At 40.2% G+C, this 19,721-nt stretch overlaps 1 protein-coding gene, 2 non-coding genes and 1 pseudogene across 3 annotated transcripts; 2 read left to right on the top strand and 2 right to left on the bottom strand.

The window, feature by feature from the left end:
* LOC148919200 (uncharacterized) overlaps positions 1-17,961 on the bottom strand; it is a 39,568-nt pseudogene extending 21,607 nt beyond the window's left edge.
* LOC103331359 (uncharacterized) lies at positions 5,956-12,472 on the bottom strand. Its single transcript, XM_089047972.1, has 2 exons — positions 7,409-12,472; positions 5,956-7,213 (listed from the first exon to the last, which is right to left on the bottom strand). Exons 1-2 carry the CDS (start codon positions 8,965-8,967, stop codon positions 5,956-5,958), a joined length of 2,817 nt encoding a protein of 938 aa, XP_088904098.1. The 5' UTR covers positions 8,968-12,472.
* LOC148919202 (small nucleolar RNA R71) lies at positions 8,300-8,406 on the top strand. Its single transcript, XR_016125727.1, has one exon. It is a non-coding gene; the product is annotated as a small nucleolar RNA R71 (small nucleolar RNA).
* LOC148919201 (small nucleolar RNA R71) lies at positions 17,295-17,401 on the top strand. Its single transcript, XR_016125733.1, has one exon. It is a non-coding gene; the product is annotated as a small nucleolar RNA R71 (small nucleolar RNA).
* Positions 17,962-19,721: the final 1,760 nt, after the last annotated feature.

Genomic DNA, 19,721 nt, shown 5'->3' with positions numbered 1-19,721 from the left:
TAGTTCTAGGGATTGGATTTCACTCAAAACCAGCCAAATGACTCGTCCCAACATATTATGATGTTCCCCAAGTTTTGAACTCAATACGATATCGATTGGTCCATGAAATCAGACAATTCATGTACGTACGAAGTTCGCTCAAATGGAGTGCTTGGTGTATGTTGATTCAATTCCTAACAACTAAAATGAGTTATTAAAAGCAGCAACTTTAATTCTCGCAAGTGCACGAACCGTTTATAGTATAGCTTATGTAAATACGAGGTCGATCCCACAGAGAATGGTAACTTGGTTCCAAGCTAAATTACTTAGAATGCTAGAAAAACATAGAACAAAGAAACTGACTAACTAGCTAAAGGCAAGGTCAAATTCAACAATGCCTCTTGCTAATTACTCAAGGTCTAGGACAGAATCCTAGCACCACACACGCACTCGAAATGGGGGGTTTTGTTGTTGAAATGAAAAGAAGAACGTGAAATGAAAGTGCTCGAAAGTAAACACTGGCAGCAATCAAAAAGTTGTGAAACAAAGATTGAGAGGTGTTAGAGCCTTGGAATCTACCACTAGTCTTCCTATCGAGTTATGAATGCATAGCAATTGACTCAAGCTTCATCAACAATAGATTATCGCATACAAGCCTATGGTATCTAGGTGCAGGATGCATGATTCTCCTAAGGCATGTGATTATGCATGGTATCTACACAACACGTGATCTCTAATATGCAACCTAAGCATGGTATCTACTTAGAATAAAGCATACAAGAGTCATTAAGCTCCTTGAGAATATGATAATCACACAAGTCCTAGAACATGGTATCTGTCCTAGTCAACCTATGGTTATTAACCCCTTGAATGATTCTTAGGCCATTCATTTGTTGCTTGTGAAAGGAGAGTAGAATTGGTGAATCTAAACCCCTTCCCAACCTGTGCTAGATGCATAAAATCTTAGTTAGCTACTCCAAGAAAACATACATCAAGCACATAATAAACTAGAGATTAACAACTTGGTAATGAAAGCAAGGAAATCAATTAACTATAAAATCATCCATAACATTGAATATTCATGACTAGGGCTTCATCCTAAGCCCTAACTAAATGGGTTAGTTAGACATAACTATGAGTACAGAAAATAAGAAATACATAGATAGGATAAAGAGAGGAGAAGAACTAGATGATGGCAGCAAGGAATTCCCAGGACAGCTCCAGCTCTCTTCTCTCTTTGTGGTGAATCTGAATGTGTGTTTGAGAGTAATGGATGAAGTGAATGTGTGTGTCTGCCCCCTTGAATGAGTGAGCAGCTCTCTATTTATAGAGAGAAATTTCGTCCTCCCCTTTGGCTGGTGAAGCACACCTCTCTTAGCTGCTCCCAACTGCTCCCTTCTGCCCATGCTTGCCACTTGCTCCAGCTGCCCATGCTTTGGTATGGTGTCTTTATGGAAAGCTTGACTTTTGTTCATCTTTCTGAGTTCCTGAGCTGATTTGACTCCCATGTATGGCTGCCCATGCTGAGCACATGGCTCTAGGGATGTAGATGTGATGGCAGCCAATCATGACATTTCTGTGACCTTGGTTCAGTCTTTGACGTCCTAAGGGCTCCAGATTTATCCAATTGGGCTGAAATTTGGATATGTTATAATAGACACCCATTGGAACAACTTCTATCAAGGATGTCTCCTCATCCGACCTGTGTAAGTTGCTGAAATGAGGCCTGCAAGATGACCTACGAAACTGGACTGACAAGGAGTGTGGCCCAAATTGGGTTTGTCTTTAAGCCCATATTCCTCTTATCCCAATCAGCCCTTAACAAGCATGGATTGCATCAAATGTGATCTCTTGCTGTCTTAACCTACAAAACACACAAACATAGGTAAGAGACTCAAAATAAAGAGAAGCTAAACAAAATTACTAAGCAAAGAAGGCATGCAAATGTGTGAAATTATGACCTTATCAAATACCCCCAAACTTAGATTTTGCTAGTCCTCAAGCAAAACAAAGGAAAAATACCATTTAGAAAACAGGAAATAAGCTGCTAGCCTTCCAAACAATATCCTCAAAGAATCACCGAAATATATGGTTCCAAAGAAACACAACAATCACAATCTAAGTTCCACACATGATTCAAGGGTAACCAAGGCTCACAATGACATCCTTAAGTGTAGTGTGTGAATGCCAAATCAGAACAACACCTGCAACTCAAATAAGTACATGCGCACACACTTAGAGCAAAATCAAAAATTCCGAACCCCATAAGCTCATTATCCAATCTTCTCTCCACATAATACCATGCAACACCAAGGATCAAAAGGACTTTACAAGGGTAGTAATGAGGTTTAGGGTAGTGGTTGAACGAAAGAAGGGATATGAGATATACAATATTTTGAGCATAATTAAAGCATAGGTAAGAGCATAAGAGATTACTGAACTTTGTAACAAGCAAGGAACACATACATGAGCAGATTTTCAACATAATTTCAACACCTTCATATCTGTTTATTTGGCCTCATTTTGAGGCTCTTTACCCTAAATCACCATGATCTTCTCTTTTATAACACCCTAGGGCCGTGACTACATTGGTCACACTTCATTACCTCTTTTGATTAGTTACCAATACCCCCAAACTTATTTCTTTTCAATACTTGGGTTATGGCACTAATGATTCACTTTTGCTCCAAAAACCTTGCATTCTTTATAACTCTTTTTTGAAGATAACTTTAATTGCTCATAGAATAAGTAAGAATAAGAAAACAGAGGTTCATTATGGTAGGAATGGTTTACACAAAGAAAGGCTTAACGCAGGCTCAAATGGGTTGAGTAGGGATGAATACGTGTAGAGGGATGGTTAGAAAAGCTCAAACGGTTCAAACATGGCCTAAATCACTTCCTAAGCATTGTGTGGCAACAAAATGTCTCAAGAGATATTCAAATAAGTTCTAGAGTACGAAACCAAGATCATGAGATAAGTAGAATTGCATAACATCTCCAAGTCGCAAGAAATTGGACTAACTCGGCAAAGTGCTCAATAAGTGCAAGGATGACATGCAAGACAGAGTTAACTCAGAACCACACAAAGTCCTTAAACAATGACTATCAATCTCTGAGAAACCATATTAGTATTAGATCCAAGTCTTATCATAGGTGTTTGGAAGGATAACAAGACAAGACACAAAATCCTGCGTTTTTAGACATTAGACACACTCAAAATTTTAAAATTTTTAAAATTTGACAATTTGAAACAACATAACTAAATCCTTCCCCCCAAACTTAAATGAAACATTGTCCTCAATGTCTAGAGTGTAAGAAAAAGCAATGCCTCATAAATGAAAGGAAAGAAGATAAGGGAAAGACATAACCAAAGGTTAGAGTTCAGAAAAACTCCCCTTTGAGGCAATTAGGACTCAAGCAAGCTTCCTCGCATATTCTATCTTCTCCTCGTCACCTTGGGTTGCCTCCCAAGAAGCGCTAAGTTTTATGTCTTCAGCCGGACATCCAAACACTGGTGAGCTTCAAGAGAGTGGTGGAGGCTCCTTGAGTGCTTGAGACTCAATATTGGCATCAAAGTTGGCATCAAAGTAAGGTTTCAACCGATGTCCGTTCACCTTGAAGGTGCTGCCATCCTTAATATTTTGAATCTCCACTGCGCCATGATCAAACACATTAGTAATAACAAAAGGGCCAATCCACCGAGAACGAAGCTTACAGGAAGAGCTTAAGGCGTGAATTGAATAGGAGAACCTTCTGCCCTTTCTCAAACGTCTTCCTAAGAATTTTCTTGTCATGATATTGCTTTGTTTTCTCCTTGTAAAGCTTAGCGTTCTCATAAGCTTCATGTCGCAACTCCTCCAACTCATTGAGTTGAAGCCTCCTCTTCTCACCAGCAGCTTTCATATCAAAATTGAAGGCCTTGATTGCCCAATAAGCTCTGTGCTCAAGCTCCACTGGTAAGTGACAAGGTTTACCGAAAACAAGCCTATACGGAGACATACCTATAGGAGTCTTATAAGCAGTCCTATAAGCCCACAGTGCATCATCCAAACGCATGGACCAATCCTTCCTTGTGGTGTTCACTGTCTTTTCAAGTATGTGCTTAATCTCCCTATTGCTTATCTCAACCTGCCCACTAGTTTGAGGATGATAGGGTGTTGCCACCTTATGCGTGATTCCATATTTCTTCAAGAGTGCTGCAAAAGCTTGGTTAACAAAGTGGGAGCCACCATCACTAATGATTGCTCTAGGTGTGCCAAACCTTGTAAAAATATTTCCTTTGAGAAAACTGATCACAACCTTAGCATCATTAGTTCTAGTGGCAATGGCTTCCACCCATTTGGAAACATAATCGACAGCAACTAATATATATTCAAATCCATAAGAGGTAGGAAAAGGGCCCATGAAATCAATTCCCCAAACATCAAATATATCAATGATTAAGATATTAGTGAGAGGCATCTGATTTCTAGCATTTAAATTACCCATCCGTTGGCATCTATCACATGAAGCACAAAAGTATAAGCATCCTTAAAAAGGGTAGGCCAAAAGAAACCTGATTGTAGCACTTTGCTGGCAGTCTTCTTTGCTCCAAAATGGCCTCCACATGCATGGGAGTGACAAAACTCTAGAATGCTCTTAAAATCACCTTCAGGCACACACCTTCGAATTACTTGGTCTGGGCAATGCTTGAATAGATATGGATCATCCCAAAAGTAGTATCTTGCTTGCTTCCTAAGCTTGTCACGTTGGAACGTAGAGAACCCTGTAGGGAGTTCATTAGTGCACAAATAGTTAACAATATCAGCAAACCAAGGCAATGGATTGAGGGAATTCAAAGCACAAATGGAGAAGAGTTGCTCATCAGGGAAGCTTTCACGCAATGGCAATGAATCCTCCTCTTCGTTAGATACATGTACCAATCTACTCAAGTGATCAGCCACGACATTCTCACTTCCTTTCTTATCTTTTATCTCCAAGTCAAACTCTTGCAACAAGAGAATCCATCTAATGAGTCGTGGCTTGGCATCCTTCTTGGCTAACAAGTATTTTAATGCTGCATGATCAGTGTAAACAATAACCTTGTTAGTAATCAAATATGATCTGAACTTCTCTAAAGCAAATATGACAGCTAATAACTCCTTCTCTGTGGTGGAATAGTTGAGTTGGGCATCGTTGAGGGTTCTACTAGCATAGTAGATGGCATGTGGCTTCTTATCAACTCGCTGTCCCAAAACAGCTCCAACGGCATAGTCAGAGGCGTCACACATCAATTCAAAAGGCAAGCTCCAATCTGGTGGTATAATGATTGGGGCAGTTGTGAGCATCTTCTTCAAAGCATTGAAAGCATTCTCACAGTTTTGATCAAAGACAAAACCCATGTCCTTGGCAAGGAGATTGCACAAAGGCCTCGCAATCTTAGAAAATTCCTTAATGAAACGCCTATAGAAACCTGCATGGCCAAGGAAAGAAGCGTACTTCTTTGTGAAGTAGGTGAAGGCATGGAGGCAATCAAATCAATCTTAGCTTTATCTACCTCGATTCCTTTACTAGAGATGACATGACCAAGAACTATGCCTTGGTTAACCATAAAATGACATTTTTCCCAATTAAGCACAAGGTTAGTCATTCACATCTAGCCAACACCTTAGATAAGTTATGCAAGCATTGATCAAAAGAATCACCAAAGACAGAGAAGTCATCCATGAATACCTCAATGAACCTTTCTACCATGTCGGAAAATGCTCATCATGCACCTTTGAAAAGTGGCTGGGGCGTTACAGAGGCCAAAAGGCATCCTCCTATAAGCAAAAGTGCCAAAGGGACATGTGAAGGTTGTCTTCTCTTGATCCTCTGGGGCTATGGCGATTTGGTTGTAGCCTGAATATCCATCAAGGAAGCAATAGTGGCTATGGCCAGCCAATCTCTCAAGCATCTGATCAATGAATGGAAGAGGGAAGTGATCTTTGCTTGTTGCTATGTTGAGCTTCCTATAATCAATGCAAACTCTCCACCCGTGGTCACCCGTGTAGGTACAAGCTCATTTGCTTCATTCTTCACCACTGTGATACCTGACTTTTTGGGAACAACTTGCACTGGGCTCACCCATTTACTATCAGAAATAGGGTAAATAATACCAACATCTAAAAGCTTCATTACCTCTTTTCTTACCACCTCCTTCATGTTCGGATTGAGACGTCTTTGGGCATCCCTCTTAGGCATTGCATTGTCTTCCAATAATATCTTGTGCATGCACAGTGTTGGGCTTATGCCTTTGATATCTGCAATGCTCCACCCAATTGCAGTTTTGTACTCTTTTAGAACTCTCAAAAGCTTCTTCTCATCATTTGGTTCGAGATGTGAGGCAATGATAACAGGTAGAGTCTTATTTTCATCTAAATAGGCATATTTAAGGTGTTTTGGCAATTCCTTTAATTCCAACTCTGGTGCCTGCACAATAGAAGGTAAAACCTTATTAGTAGGTGGGGGTAATGATTCAAATTGGTTTGCATACCTCTTTCCAACTTCTATGTAGCTATCCATGCTGCAAACAAGCTCAAGAAGTAAAGGAGATATCACAGCCTCTAAGCTGTCCACTTCTTCTTTCCTTATGCTTTGTGTAATGCATGCTTCAATGGGCTCCAAATAACTCATTGGCAGTGCTTCTTTCACCATAGTATCAATTGCATCAAGCTGGAAAACTTCATGCTCATCACTTGGAAACTTGGAGGCTTCAAACACTTTGAATGCTATTGTCTCATCAAACACGTTCATGGTCAATGTACCCTTCTTCACATCAATAATAGCACCGGCAGTTGCCATGAATGGCCGACCTAGAATGAGTGGTAACTGATTGTCATGAATTGGTGCTTCTTCCATTTCCAACACCAAGAAATCTGCTGGCAAAATTAGCTCTTCCACTTTCACCAAAACATCTTCTAGAATGCCTTTAGGGTACCTAATAGTTCTATCTGCCAATTGAATGCTCACAGATGTGGCTTGCAACCCACCAAGGTTAAGTTTTTCATAAACATGATATGGCATAAGGTTTATAGAAGCACCAAGATCAAGCAAAGCTTTTTGAAACTTAAAATCACCAACTATACAAGGTATAGAAAATGAACCTGGATCCTTTAGCTTTGGAGGTAGCTTTCTTTGTAACACTGCACTTACCTCTTCACTCAATGCAACTTGTTCATGCTCTTTGAATCTCCTCTTGTTAGTGCATAGATTCCTTCAAAAATTTTGCATACTTTGGAATCTGAGCAATGGCATTGAGCAATGGGATGTTGATTTGCACCTTCTTGAATGTTTCCATTATCTCATCCAAGCCTTGATCTTTCTTTGACTTTGATAACCTGCTGGGAAAGGGTGCAATAGGCCTAAAAGCATTAGTTGAAATTGGAACTTGATTAGCATTAGATGATACCTTAGGGTTTGTGCTCTTTCCAGAAGGATTGAGGGACTGTTTGTCGGAAGCTGTGGGTGCTTATGTGGTGGCTGAATGATCTCCACGTTTTCTCCATCTTCTTGCTCTTCGTTGACATCTCCAACCTTGTTATCAACTTGTTTACCACTTCTCAAGATGTGCACTGCTTTAGCATGCTCTTGATGCCTTGGATTCACCTCTGTTTGGCTTGGAAATGTTCCGGATGCCCTATTGCTCATGGAGGATGCAATCTGCCCAACTTGCACTTCTAGTTTGTTCACTGCATTTTGAAGATTCTGATTGGTTTGCATCTGTTGCCCCATGAACTTCTTGAACATGTCTTGCAATTCTCCCATTTGATCACCCCTTTGCTCTTGCACTTGTTGGGGAGCTTGCTGAAATTGCCTTTGTAGTATTTGAAATCCTGGGGCAGGTCCTTGAGATTGTTGCACATTTGAGTTATTGCTCCACTTGAAATTAGGATGATTTCTCCACCCCGGATTGTACGTGTTTGAGTAAGGATCATTATTAGGATTCCTTGCTTGAAGGGCATTTGCTTGTTCTAGCATGTGCTCTGCAAAAGATTGGTCTTGAACTTCCACTTTGTTTCCTAGAGGGCCAGTCACTGCCTGTTGAAGCAAAGAACACATAACATCAAGTTTTGCAGCAATCTCATTATTAGTACTTACCTCAGAGACCACAGCTTTCATAGGAGCTCCTCTTCCTTTATTGTGGCTCCATTGTTGAGAGTTAGCACTCAAGGATTCAAAGAGAGTAAAAGCCTCCTCTGCTGTTTTGTTCATCAGTCCTTCTCCACTTGTTGCATCTACCATCATCCTTTCGGAATCAAGCAAACCTTCATAGAAAGATTGCATTTGCATCCAACTCTCTATGTTGTGGTGTGGGCAAGAACTTATCATCTCCTTGTACCTCTCCCAACATTCATGAAAAGCTTCTCCTTCCTTTTGTGTGAAACCAAGGATTTCCTTTCTAATCTTGTTAGTCTTTTGAGCCGGAAAGAATTTCTGCAAAAACTTATTAGAAAGCTCTTCCCAAGCATGAATTGAAGCATTAGGCAAAGAGTATAACCAAGACTTAGCCTTATCTTTTAAACTGAATGGGAATAGCCTCATCTTAATCTGCTCATCATCAAGGCCATGAATTTTGATTGTAGCACATATTTCAAAGAATTGCTTAATATGCATGTAAGGATCCTCAGTGGTATTACCATAATAAGTTGGAAGAAGATGAATCATACCACTTTTAAGCTCAAACCTGTCAACTGTGAGTTGAGGATAGACGATGCACGAAGGTTGATCGGTGACTTTGGGAATGGAAAACTCACGCAGGGGTTTCCGAGGTTGGACAACAAGCGCACCACCTCCTTCAACATTATTGTTGGTGTTTGGAATCTCTGCCATCGTGCTTGAACCTTCAGATTCGGAACTTTTAGAATCAGCACTTGAAGAACTATAATTCCTCCTCAAACCAGCACGTACAGCAGCGGTTCTTGGTGAAAGTGGCTCAGGTGAACTTTGCTCTTGGTCAGATTCGGACATGCACACACCAAGGAACTCAATTCAGTGCTTTCAATGGAGATAACAACTAAATACAAAAACTGAATACTAAAAGAAAAACCAACGAAAAGAAACAAATGAAACAACCAAAAACAAAACAATCAAAGTAATCTAACTATAGCACCAACGTTACCGGTTCCCCGGCAACGGCGCCAAAAACTTGTTGATTCAATTCCTAACAACTAAAATGAGTTATTAAAAACAGCAACTTTAATTCTCGCAAGTGCACGAACCGTTTATAGTATAGCTTATGTAAATACGAGGTCGATCCCACAGAGAATGGTAACTTGGTTCCAAGCTAAATTACTTAGAATGCTAGAAAAACATAGAACAAAGAAACTGACTAACTAGCTAAAGGCAAGGTCAAATTCAACAATGCCTCTTGCTAATTACTCAAGGTCTAGGACAGAATCCTAGCACCACACACGCACTCGAAATGGGGGGTTTTGTTGTTGAAATGAAAAGAAGAACGTGAAATGAAAGTGCTCGAAAGTAAACACTGGCAGCAATCAAAAAGTTGTGAAACAAAGATTGAGAGGTGTTAGAGCCTTGGAATCTACCACTAGTCTTCCTATCCAAGTTATGAATGCATAGAAATTGACTCAAGCTTCATCAACAATAGATTATCGCATACAAGCCTATGGTATCTAGGTGCAGGATGCATGATTCTCCTAAGGCATGTGATTATGCATGGTATCTACACAACACGTGATCTCTAATATGCAACCTAAGCATGGTATCTACTTAGAATAAAGCATACAAGAGTCATTAAGCTCCTTGAGAATATGATAATCACACAAGTCCTAGAACATGGTATCTGTCCTAGTCAACCTATGGTTATTAACCCCTTGAATGATTCTTAGGCCATTCATTTGTTGCTTGTGAAAGGAGAGTAGAATTGGTGAATCTAAACCCCTTCCCAACCTGTGCTAGATGCATAAAATCTTAGTTAGCTACTCCAAGAAAACATACATCAAGCACATAATAAACTAGAGATTAACAACTTGGTAATGAAAGCAAGGAAATCAATTAACTATAAAATCATCCATAACATTGAATATTCATGACTAGGGCTTCATCCTAAGCCCTAACTAAATGGGTTAGTTAGACATAACTATGAGTACAGAAAATAAGAAATACATAGATAGGATAAAGAGAGGAGAAGAACTAGATGATGGCAGCAAGGAATTCCCAGGACAGCTCCAGCTCTCTTCTCTCTTTGTGGTGAATCTGAATGTGTGTTTGAGAGTAATGGATGAAGTGAATGTGTGTGTCTGCCCCCTTGAATGAGTGAGCAGCTCTCTATTTATAGAGAGAAATTTCGTCCTCCCCTTTGGCTGGTGAAGCACACCTCTCTTAGCTGCTCCCAACTGCTCCCTTCTGCCCATGCTTGCCACTTGCTCCAGCTGCCCATGCTTTGGTATGGTGTCTTTATGGAAAGCTTGACTTTTGTTCATCTTTCTGAGTTCCTGAGCTGATTTGACTCCCATGTATGGCTGCCCATGCTGAGCACATGGCTCTAGGGATGCAGATGTGATGGCAGCCAATCATGACATTTCTGTGACCTTGGTTCAGTCTTTGACGTGCTAAGGGCTCCAGATTTATCCAATTGGGCTGAAATTTGGATATGTTATAATAGACACCCATTGGAACAATTTCTATCAAGGATGTCTCCTCATCCGACCTGTGTAAGTTGCTGAAATGAGGCCTGCAAGATGACCTACGAAACTGGACTGACAAGGAGTGTGGCCCAAATTGGGTTTGTCTTTAAGCCCATATTCCTCTTATCCCAATCAGCCACTTAACAAGTATGGATTGCATCAAATGTGATCTCTTGCTGTCTTAACCTACAAAACACACAAACATAGGTAAGAGACTCAAAATAAAGAGAAGCTAAACAAAATTACTAAGCAAAGAAGGCATGCAAATGTGTGAAATTATGACCTTATCAAATACCCCCAAACTTAGATTTTGCTAGTCCTCAAGCAAAACAAAGGAAAAATACCATTTAGAAAATAGGAAATAAGCTGCTAGCCTTCCAAACAATATCCTCAAAGAATCACCGAAATATATGGTTCCAAAGAAACACAACAATCACAATCTAAGTTCCACACATGATTCAAGGGTAACCAAGGCTCACAATGACATCCTTAAGTGTAGTGTGTGAATGCCAAATCAGAACAACACCTGCAACTCAAATAAGTACATGCGCACACACTTAGAGCAAAATCAAAAATTCCGAACCCCATAAGCTCATTATCCAATCTTCTCTCCACATAATACCATGCAACACCAAGGATCAAAAGGACTTTACAAGGGTAGTAATGAGGTTTAGGGTAGTGGTTGAACGAAAGAAGGGATATGAGATATACAATATTTTGAGCATAATTAAAGCATAGGTAAGAGCATAAGAGATTACTGAACTTTGTAACAAGCAAGGAACACATACATGAGCAGATTTTCAACATAATTTCAACACCTTCATATCTGTTTATTTGGCCTAATTTTGTGGCTCTTTACCCTAGATCACCATGATCTTCTCTTTTATAACACCCTAGGGCCGTGACTACATTGGTCACACTTCATTACCTCTTTTGATTAGTTACCAATACCCCCAAACTTATTTCTTTTCAATACTTGGGTTATGGCACTAATGATTCACTTTTGCTCCAAAAACCTTGCATTCTTTATAACTCTTTTTTGAAGATAACTTTAATTGCTCATAGAATAAGTAAGAATAAGAAAACAGAGGTTCATTATGGTAGGAATGGTTTACACAAAGAAAGGCTTAACGCAGGCTCAAATGGGTTGAGTAGGGATGAATACGTGTAGAGGGATGGTTAGAAAAGCTCAAACGGTTCAAACATGGCCTAAATCACTTCCTAAGCATTGTATGGCAACAAAATGTCTCAAGAGATATTCAAATAAGTTCTAGAGTACGAAACCAAGATCATGAGATAAGTAGAATTGCATAACATCTCCAAGTAGCAAGAAATTGGACTAACTCAGCAAAGTGCTCAATAAGTGCAAGGATGGCATGCAAGACAGAGTTAACTCAGAACCACACAAAGTCCTTAAACAATGACTATCAATCTCTGAGAAACCATATTAGTATTAGATCCAAGTCTTATCATAGGTGTTTGGAAGGATAACAAGACAAGACACAAAATCCTGCGTTTTTAGACATTAGACACACTCAAAAGTTTAAAAATTTAAAATTTGACAATTTGAAACAACATAACTAAATCCTTTCCCCCCAAACTTAAATGAAACATTGTCCTCAATGTCTAGAGTGTAATAAAAAGCAATGCCTCATAAATGAAAGGAAAGAAGATAAGGGAAAGACATAACCAAAGGTTAGAGTTCAGAAAAACTCCCCTTTGAGGCAATTAGGACGCAAGCAAGCTTCCTCGCATATTCTATCTTCTCCTCGTCACCTTGGGTTGCCTCCCAAGAAGCGCTAAGTTTTATGTCTTCAGCCAGACGTCCAAACACTGGTGAGCTTCAAGAGAGTGGTGGAGGCTCCTTGAGTGCTTGAGACTCAATATTGGCATCAAAGTTGGCATCAAAGTAAGGTTTCAACCGATGTCCGTTCACCTTGAAGGTGCTGCCATCCTTAATATTTTGAATCTCCACTGCGCCATGATCAAACACATTAGTAATAACAAAAGGGCCAATCCACCGAGAACGAAGCTTACCTGGGAAGAGCTTAAGGCGTGAATTGAATAGGAGAACCTTCTGCCCTTTCTCAAACGTCTTCCTAAGAATTTTCTTGTCATGATATTGCTTTGTTTTCTCCTTGTAAAGCTTAGCGTTCTCATAAGCTTCATGTCGCAACTCCTCCAACTCATTGAGTTGAAGCCTCCTCTTCTCACCAGCAGCTTTCATATCAAAATTGAAGGCCTTGATTGCCCAATAAGCTCTGTGCTCAAGCTCCACTGGTAAGTGACAAGGTTTACCGAAAACAAGCCTATACGGAGACATACCTATAGGAGTCTTATAAGCAGTCCTATAAGCCCACAGTGCATCATCCAAACGCATGGACCAATCCTTCCTTGTGGTGTTCACTTTGTCTTTTCAAGTATGTGCTTAATCTCCCTATTGCTTATCTCAACCTGCCCACTAGTTTGAGGATGATAGGGTGTTGCCACCTTATGCGTGATTCCATATTTCTTCAAGAGTGCTGCAAAAGCTTGGTTAACAAAGTGGGAGCCACCATCACTAATGATTGCTCTAGGTGTGCCAAACCTTGTAAAAATATTTCCTTTGAGAAAACATCACAACCTTAGCATCATTAGTTCTAGTGGCAATGGCTTCCACCCATTTGGAAACATAATCGACAGCAACTAATATATATTCAAATCCATAAGAGGTAGAAAAGGGCCCATGAAATCAATTCCCAAACATCAAATATATCAATGATTAAGATATTAGTGAGAGGCATCTGATTTCTAGCATTTAAATTACCCATCCGTTGGCATCTATCACATGAAGCACAAAAAGCATAAGCATCCTTGAAAAGGGTAGGCCAAAAGAAACCTGATTGTAGCACTTTGCTGGCAGTCTTCTTTGCTCCAAAATGGCCTCCGCATGCATGGGAGTGACAAAACTCTAGAATGCTCTTAAAATCACCTTCAGGCACACACCTTCGAATTACTTGGTCTGGGCAATGCTTGAATAGATATGGATCATCCCAAAAGTAGTATCTTGCTTGCTTCCTAAGCTTGTCACGTTGGAACGTAGATAACCCTGTAGGGAGTTCATTAGTGCACAAATAGTTAACAATATCAGCAAACCAAGGCAATGGATTGAGGGAATTCAAAGCACAAATGGAGAAGAGTTGCTCATCAGGGAAGCTTTCACGCAATGGCAATGAATCCTCCTCTTCGTTAGATACATGTACCAATCTACTCAAGTGATCAGCCACGACATTCTCACTTCCTTTCTTATCTTTTATCTCCAAGTCAAACTCTTGCAACAAGAGAATCCATCTAATGAGTCGTGGCTTGGCATCCTTCTTGGCTAACAAGTATTTTAATGCTGCATGATCAGTGTAAACAATAACCTTGTTAGTAATCAAATATGATCTGAACTTCTCTAAAGCAAATATGACAGCTAATAACTCCTTCTCTGTGGTGGAATAGTTGAGTTGGGCATCATTGAGGGTTCTACTAGCATAGTAGATGGCATGTGGCTTCTTATCAACTCGCTGTCCCAAAACAGCTCCAACGGCATAATCAGAGGCGTCACACATCAATTCAAAAGGCAAGCTCCAATCTGGTGGTATAATGATTGGGGCAGTTGTGAGCATCTTCTTCAAAGCATTGAAAGCATTCTCACAGTTTTGATCAAAGACAAAATCCATGTCCTTGGCAAGGAGATTGCACAAAGGCCTTGCAATCTTAGAAAATTCCTTAATGAAACGCCTATAGAAACCTGCATGTCCAAGGAAAGAACGTACTTCTTTGACAGAAGTAGGTGAAGGCATGGAGGCAATCAAATCAATCTTAGCTTTATCTACCTCGATTCCTTTACTAGAGATGACATGACCAAGAACTATGCCTTGGTTAACCATAAAATGACATTTTTCCCAATTAAGCACAAGGTTAGTCTGTTCACATCTAGCCAACACCTTAGATAAGTTATGCAAGCATTGATCAAAAGAGTCACCAAAGACAGAGAAGTCATCCATGAATACCTCAATGAACCTTTCTACCATGTCGGAGAAAATGCTCATCATGCACCTTTGAAAAGTGGCTGGGGCGTTACAGAGACCAAAAGGCATCCTCCTATAAGCAAAAGTGCCAAAGGGACATGTGAAGGTCGTCTTCTCTTGATCCTCTGGGGCTATGGCGATTTGGTTGTAGCCTGAATATCCATCAAGGAAGCAATAGTGGCTATGGCCAGCCAATCTCTCAAGCATCTGATCAATGAATGGAAGAGGGAAGTGATCTTTGCTTGTTGCTGTGTTGAGCTTCCTATAATCAATGCAAACTCTCCAGCCCGTGGTCACCCGTGTAGGTACAAGCTCATTTGCTTCATTCTTCACCACTGTGATACCTGACTTTTTGGGGACAACTTGCACTGGGCTCACCCATTTACTATCAGATATAGGGTAAATAATACCAACATCTAAAAGCTTCATTACCTCTTTCCTTACCACCTCCTTCATGTTTGGATTGAGACGTCTTTGGGCATCCCTCTTAGGCATTGCGTTGTCTTCCAATAATATCTTGTGCATGCATAGTGTTGGACTTATGCCTTTGATATCTGCAATGCTCCACCCAATTGAGGTTTTGTGCTCTTTTAGAACTCTCAAAAGCTTCTTCTCATCATTTGGTTCGAGGTGTGAGGCAATGATAACAGGTAGAGTCTCATTTTCACCTAAATAAGCATATTTAAGGTGTTTTGGCAATTGCTTTAATTCCAACTCTGGTGCCTGCACAATAGAAGGTAAAACCTTATTAGTAGGTGGGGGTAATGATTCAAATTGGTTTGCATACCTCTTTCCAACTTCTATGTAGCTATCCATGCTGCAAACAAGCTCAAGAAGTAAAGGAGATATCACAGCCTCTAAGCTGTCCACTTCTTCTTTCCTTATGCTTTGTGTAATGCATGCTTCAATGGGCTCCAAATAACTCATTGGCAGTGCTTCTTTCACCATAGTATCAATTGCATCAAGCTGGAAAACTTCATGCTCATCACTTGGAAACTTGGAGGCTTCAAACACTTTGAATGCTATTGTCTCATCAAACACGTTCATGGTCAATGTACCCTTCTTCACATCAATAATAGCACCGGCAGTTGCCATGAATGGCCGACCTAGAATGAGTGGTAACTGATTGTCATGAATTGGTGCTTCTTCCATTTCCAACACCAAGAAATCTGCTGGCAAAATTAGCTCTTCCACTTTCACCAAAACATCTTCTAGAATGCCTTTAGGGTACCTAATAGTTCTATCTGCCAATTGAATGCTCACAGATGTGGCTTGCAACCCACCAAGGTTAAGTTTTTCATAAACATGATATGGCATAAGGTTTATAGAAGCACCAAGATCAAGCAAAGCTTTTTGAAACTTAAAATCACCAACTATGCAAGGTATAGAAAACGAACCTGGATCCTTTAGCTTTGGAGGTAGCTTTCTTTGTAACACTGCACTTACCTCTTCACTCAATGCAACTTGTTCATGCTCTTTGAATCTCCTCTTGTTAGTGCATAGATCCTTCAAAATTTTTGCATACTTTGGAATCTGAGCAATGGCATTGAGCAATGGGATGTTGATTTGCACCTTCTTGAATGTTTCCATTATGTCATCCAAGCCTTGATCTTTCTTTGACTTTGATAACCTGCTGGGAAAGGGTGCAATAGGCCTAAAAGCATTAGTTGAAATTGGAACTTGATTAGCATTAGATGATACCTTAGGGCCTGTGCTCTTTCCTGGAGCATTGAGGGGCTGTTTGTTGGAAGCTGTGGGCTGCCCATGTGGTGGCTGAATGATCTCCACGTTTTCTCCATCTTCTTGCTCTTCATTGACATCTCCAACCTTGTTATCAACTTGTTTACCACTTCTTAAGATGTGTATTGCTTTAGCATGCTCTTGATGCCTTGGATTCACCTCTGTTTGGCTTGGAAATGTTCCGGATGCCCTATTGCTCATGGAGGATGCAATCTGCCCAACTTGCACTTCTAGTTTGTTCACTGCATTTTGAAGATTCTGATTGGTTTGCATCTGTTGCCCCATGAACTTCTTGAACATGTCTTGCAATTCTCCCATTTGATCACCCCTTTGCTCTTGCACTTGTTGGGGAGCTTGCTGGAATTGCCTTTGTTGTATTTGAAATCCTGGGGCAGGTCCTTGAGATTGTTGCACATTTGAGTTATTGCTCCACTTGAAATTAGGATGATTTCTCCACCCCGGATTGTACGTGTTTGAGTAAGGATCATTATTAGGATTCCTTGCTTGAAGGGCATTTGCTTGTTCTAGCATGTGCTCTGCAAAAGATTGGTCTTGAACTTCCACTTTGTTTCCTAGAGGGCCAGTCACTGCCTGTTGAAGCAAAGAACACATAACATCAAGTTTTGCAGCAATCTCATTATTAGTACTTACCTCAGAGACCACAGCTTTCATAGGAGCTCCTCTTCCTTTATTGTGGCTCCATTGTTGAGAGTTAGCACTCAAGGATTCAAAGAGAGTAAAAGCCTCCTCTGCTGTTTTGTTCATCAGTCCTTCTCCACTTGTTGCATCTACCATCATCCTTTCGGAATCAAGCAAACCTTCATAGAAAGATTGCATTTGCATCCAACTCTCTATGTTGTGGTGTGGGCAAGAACTTATCATCTCCTTGTACCTCTCCCAACATTCATGAAAAGCTTCTCCTTCCTTCTATGTGAAACCAAGGATTTCCTTTCTAATCTTGTTAGTCTTTTGAGCCGGAAAGAATTTCTGCAAAAACTTATTAGAAAGCTCTTCCCAAGCATGAATTGAAGCATTAGGCAAAGAGTCTAACCAAGACTTAGCTTTATCTTTTAAACTGAATGGGAATAGCCTCATCTTAATCTGCTCATCATCAAGGCCATGAATTTTGATCGTAGCACATATTTCAAAGAATTGCTTAATATGCATGTAAGGATCCTCAGTGGTATTACCATAATAAGTTGGAAGAAGATGAATCATACCACTTTTAAGCTCAAACCTGTCAACTGTGAGTTGAGGATAGACAATGCATGAAGGTTGATCGGTGACTTTGGGAATGGAAAACTCACGCAGGGGTTTCGAGGTTGGACAACAAGTGCACCACCTCCTTCAACATTATTGTTGTTGTTCGGAATCTCTGCCATCGTGCTTGAACCTTCAGATTCGGAACTTTTAGAATCAGCGCTTGAAGAACTATAATTCCTCCTCAAACCAGCATGTACAGCAGCGGTTCTTGGTGAAAGTGGCTCAGGTGAACTTTGCTCCTGGTCAGATTCGGACATGCACACACCAAGGAACTCAATTCAGTGCTTTCAATGGAGATAATAACTAAATACAAAAACTGAATACTAAAAGAAAAACCAACGAAAAGAAACAAATGAAACAAACAAAAACAAAACAATCAAAGTAATCTAACTATAGCACCAACGTTGCGGTTCCCGACAACGGCGTAAAACTTGTTGTCTCAATTCCTAACAACTAAAATGAGTTATTAAAAACAGCAACTTTAATTCTACAAGTGCACGAACCGTTTATAGTATAGCTTATGTAAATACGAGGTCGATCCCACAGAGAATGGTAACTTGGTTCCAAGTTAAATTACTTAGAATGCTAGAAAAACATAGAACAAAGAAACTGACTAACTAGCTAAAGGCAAGGTCAGATTCAACAATGCCTCTTGCTAATTACTCAAGGTCTAGGACAGAATCCTAGAAGCACACACGCACTCGAAATGGGGTTTTGTTGTTGAAATGAAAAGAAGAACGTGAAATGAAAGTGCTCAAAGTAAACAGCAGCAATCAAAGAGTTGTGAAACAAAGATTGAGATGTGTTAGAGCCTTGGAATCTACCACTAGTCTTCCTATCCAAGTTATGAATGCATAGAAATTGACTCAAGCTTCATCAACAATAGATTATCGCATACAAGCCTATGGTATCTAGGTGCAGGATGCATGATTCTCTAAGGCATGTGATTATGCATGGTATCTACACAACACGTGATCTCTAATATCGCAACCTAAGCATGGTATCTACTTAGAATAAAGCATACAAGAGTCATTAAGCTCCTTGAGAATATGATAATCACACAAGTCCTAGAACATGGTATCTGTCCTAGTCAACCTATGGTTATTAACCCTTGAATGATTCTTAGGCCATTCATGTGTTGCTTGTGAAAGGAGAGTAGAATTGGTGAATCTAAACCCCTTCCCAACCTGTGCTAGATGCATAAAATCTTAGTTAGCTACTCCAAGAAAACATACATCAAGCACATAATAAACTAGAGATTAACAACTTGGTAATGAAAGCAAGGAAATCAATTAACTATAAAATCATCCATAACATTGAATATTCATGACTAGGGCTTCATCCTAAGCCCTAACTAAATGGGTTAGTTAGACATAACTATGAGTACAGAAAATAAGAAATACATAGATAGGATAAAGAGAGGAGAAGAACTAGATGATGGCAGCAAGGAATTCCCAGGACAGCTCCAGCTCTCTTCTCTCTTTGTGGTGAATCTGAATGTGTGTTTGAGAGTAATGGATGAAGTGAATGTGTGTGTGTGTCTGCCTATATCCCTTGAATGAGTGAGCAGCTCTCTATTTATAGAGAGAAATTTCGTCCTTCCCTTTGGCTGGTGAAGCACACCTCTCTTAGCTGCTCCCAACTGCTCCCTTCGCCCATGCTTGCCACTTGCTCCAGCTGCCCATGCTTTGGTATGGTGTCTTTATGGAAAGCTTGACTTTTGTTCATCTTTCTGAGTTCCTGAGCTGATTTGACTCCCATGTATGGCTGCCCATGCTGAGCACATGGCTCTAGGGATGTAGATGTGATGGCAGCCAATCATGACATTTCTGTGACCTTGGTTCAGTCTTTGACGTGCTAAGGGCTCCAGATTTATCCAATTGGGCTGAAATTTGGATATGTTATAATAGACACCCATTGGAACAATTTCTATCAAGGATGTCTCCTCATCCGACCTGTGTAAGTTGCTGAAATGAGGCCTGAAAGATGACCTACGAAACTGGACCTGACAAGGAGT

The sequence above is a fragment of the Prunus mume genome, linkage group LG3 (assembly GCF_029339155.1).
Source record: "Prunus mume cultivar Tortuosa linkage group LG3, ASM2933915v1, whole genome shotgun sequence".
Classification (NCBI taxonomy): domain Eukaryota; kingdom Viridiplantae; phylum Streptophyta; class Magnoliopsida; order Rosales; family Rosaceae; genus Prunus; species Prunus mume.
Note: the sequence above shows the minus strand (reverse complement) of the source record. Positions and strands in the feature narration are given on the sequence as shown.

Bases quoted from the DNA above. Each gene is read 5' to 3' on its own strand.
- LOC103331359 (XM_089047972.1), bottom strand. From the start codon at position 8,967: ATGTCCGAATCTGACCAAGAGCAAAGTTCACCTGAGCCACTTTCACCA. The intron at 7,214-7,408 runs GTATCATCTAAT...AAATTTTTGAAG, and splicing joins GAAAGAGCACAAACCCTAAG to GAATCTATGCACTAACAAGA.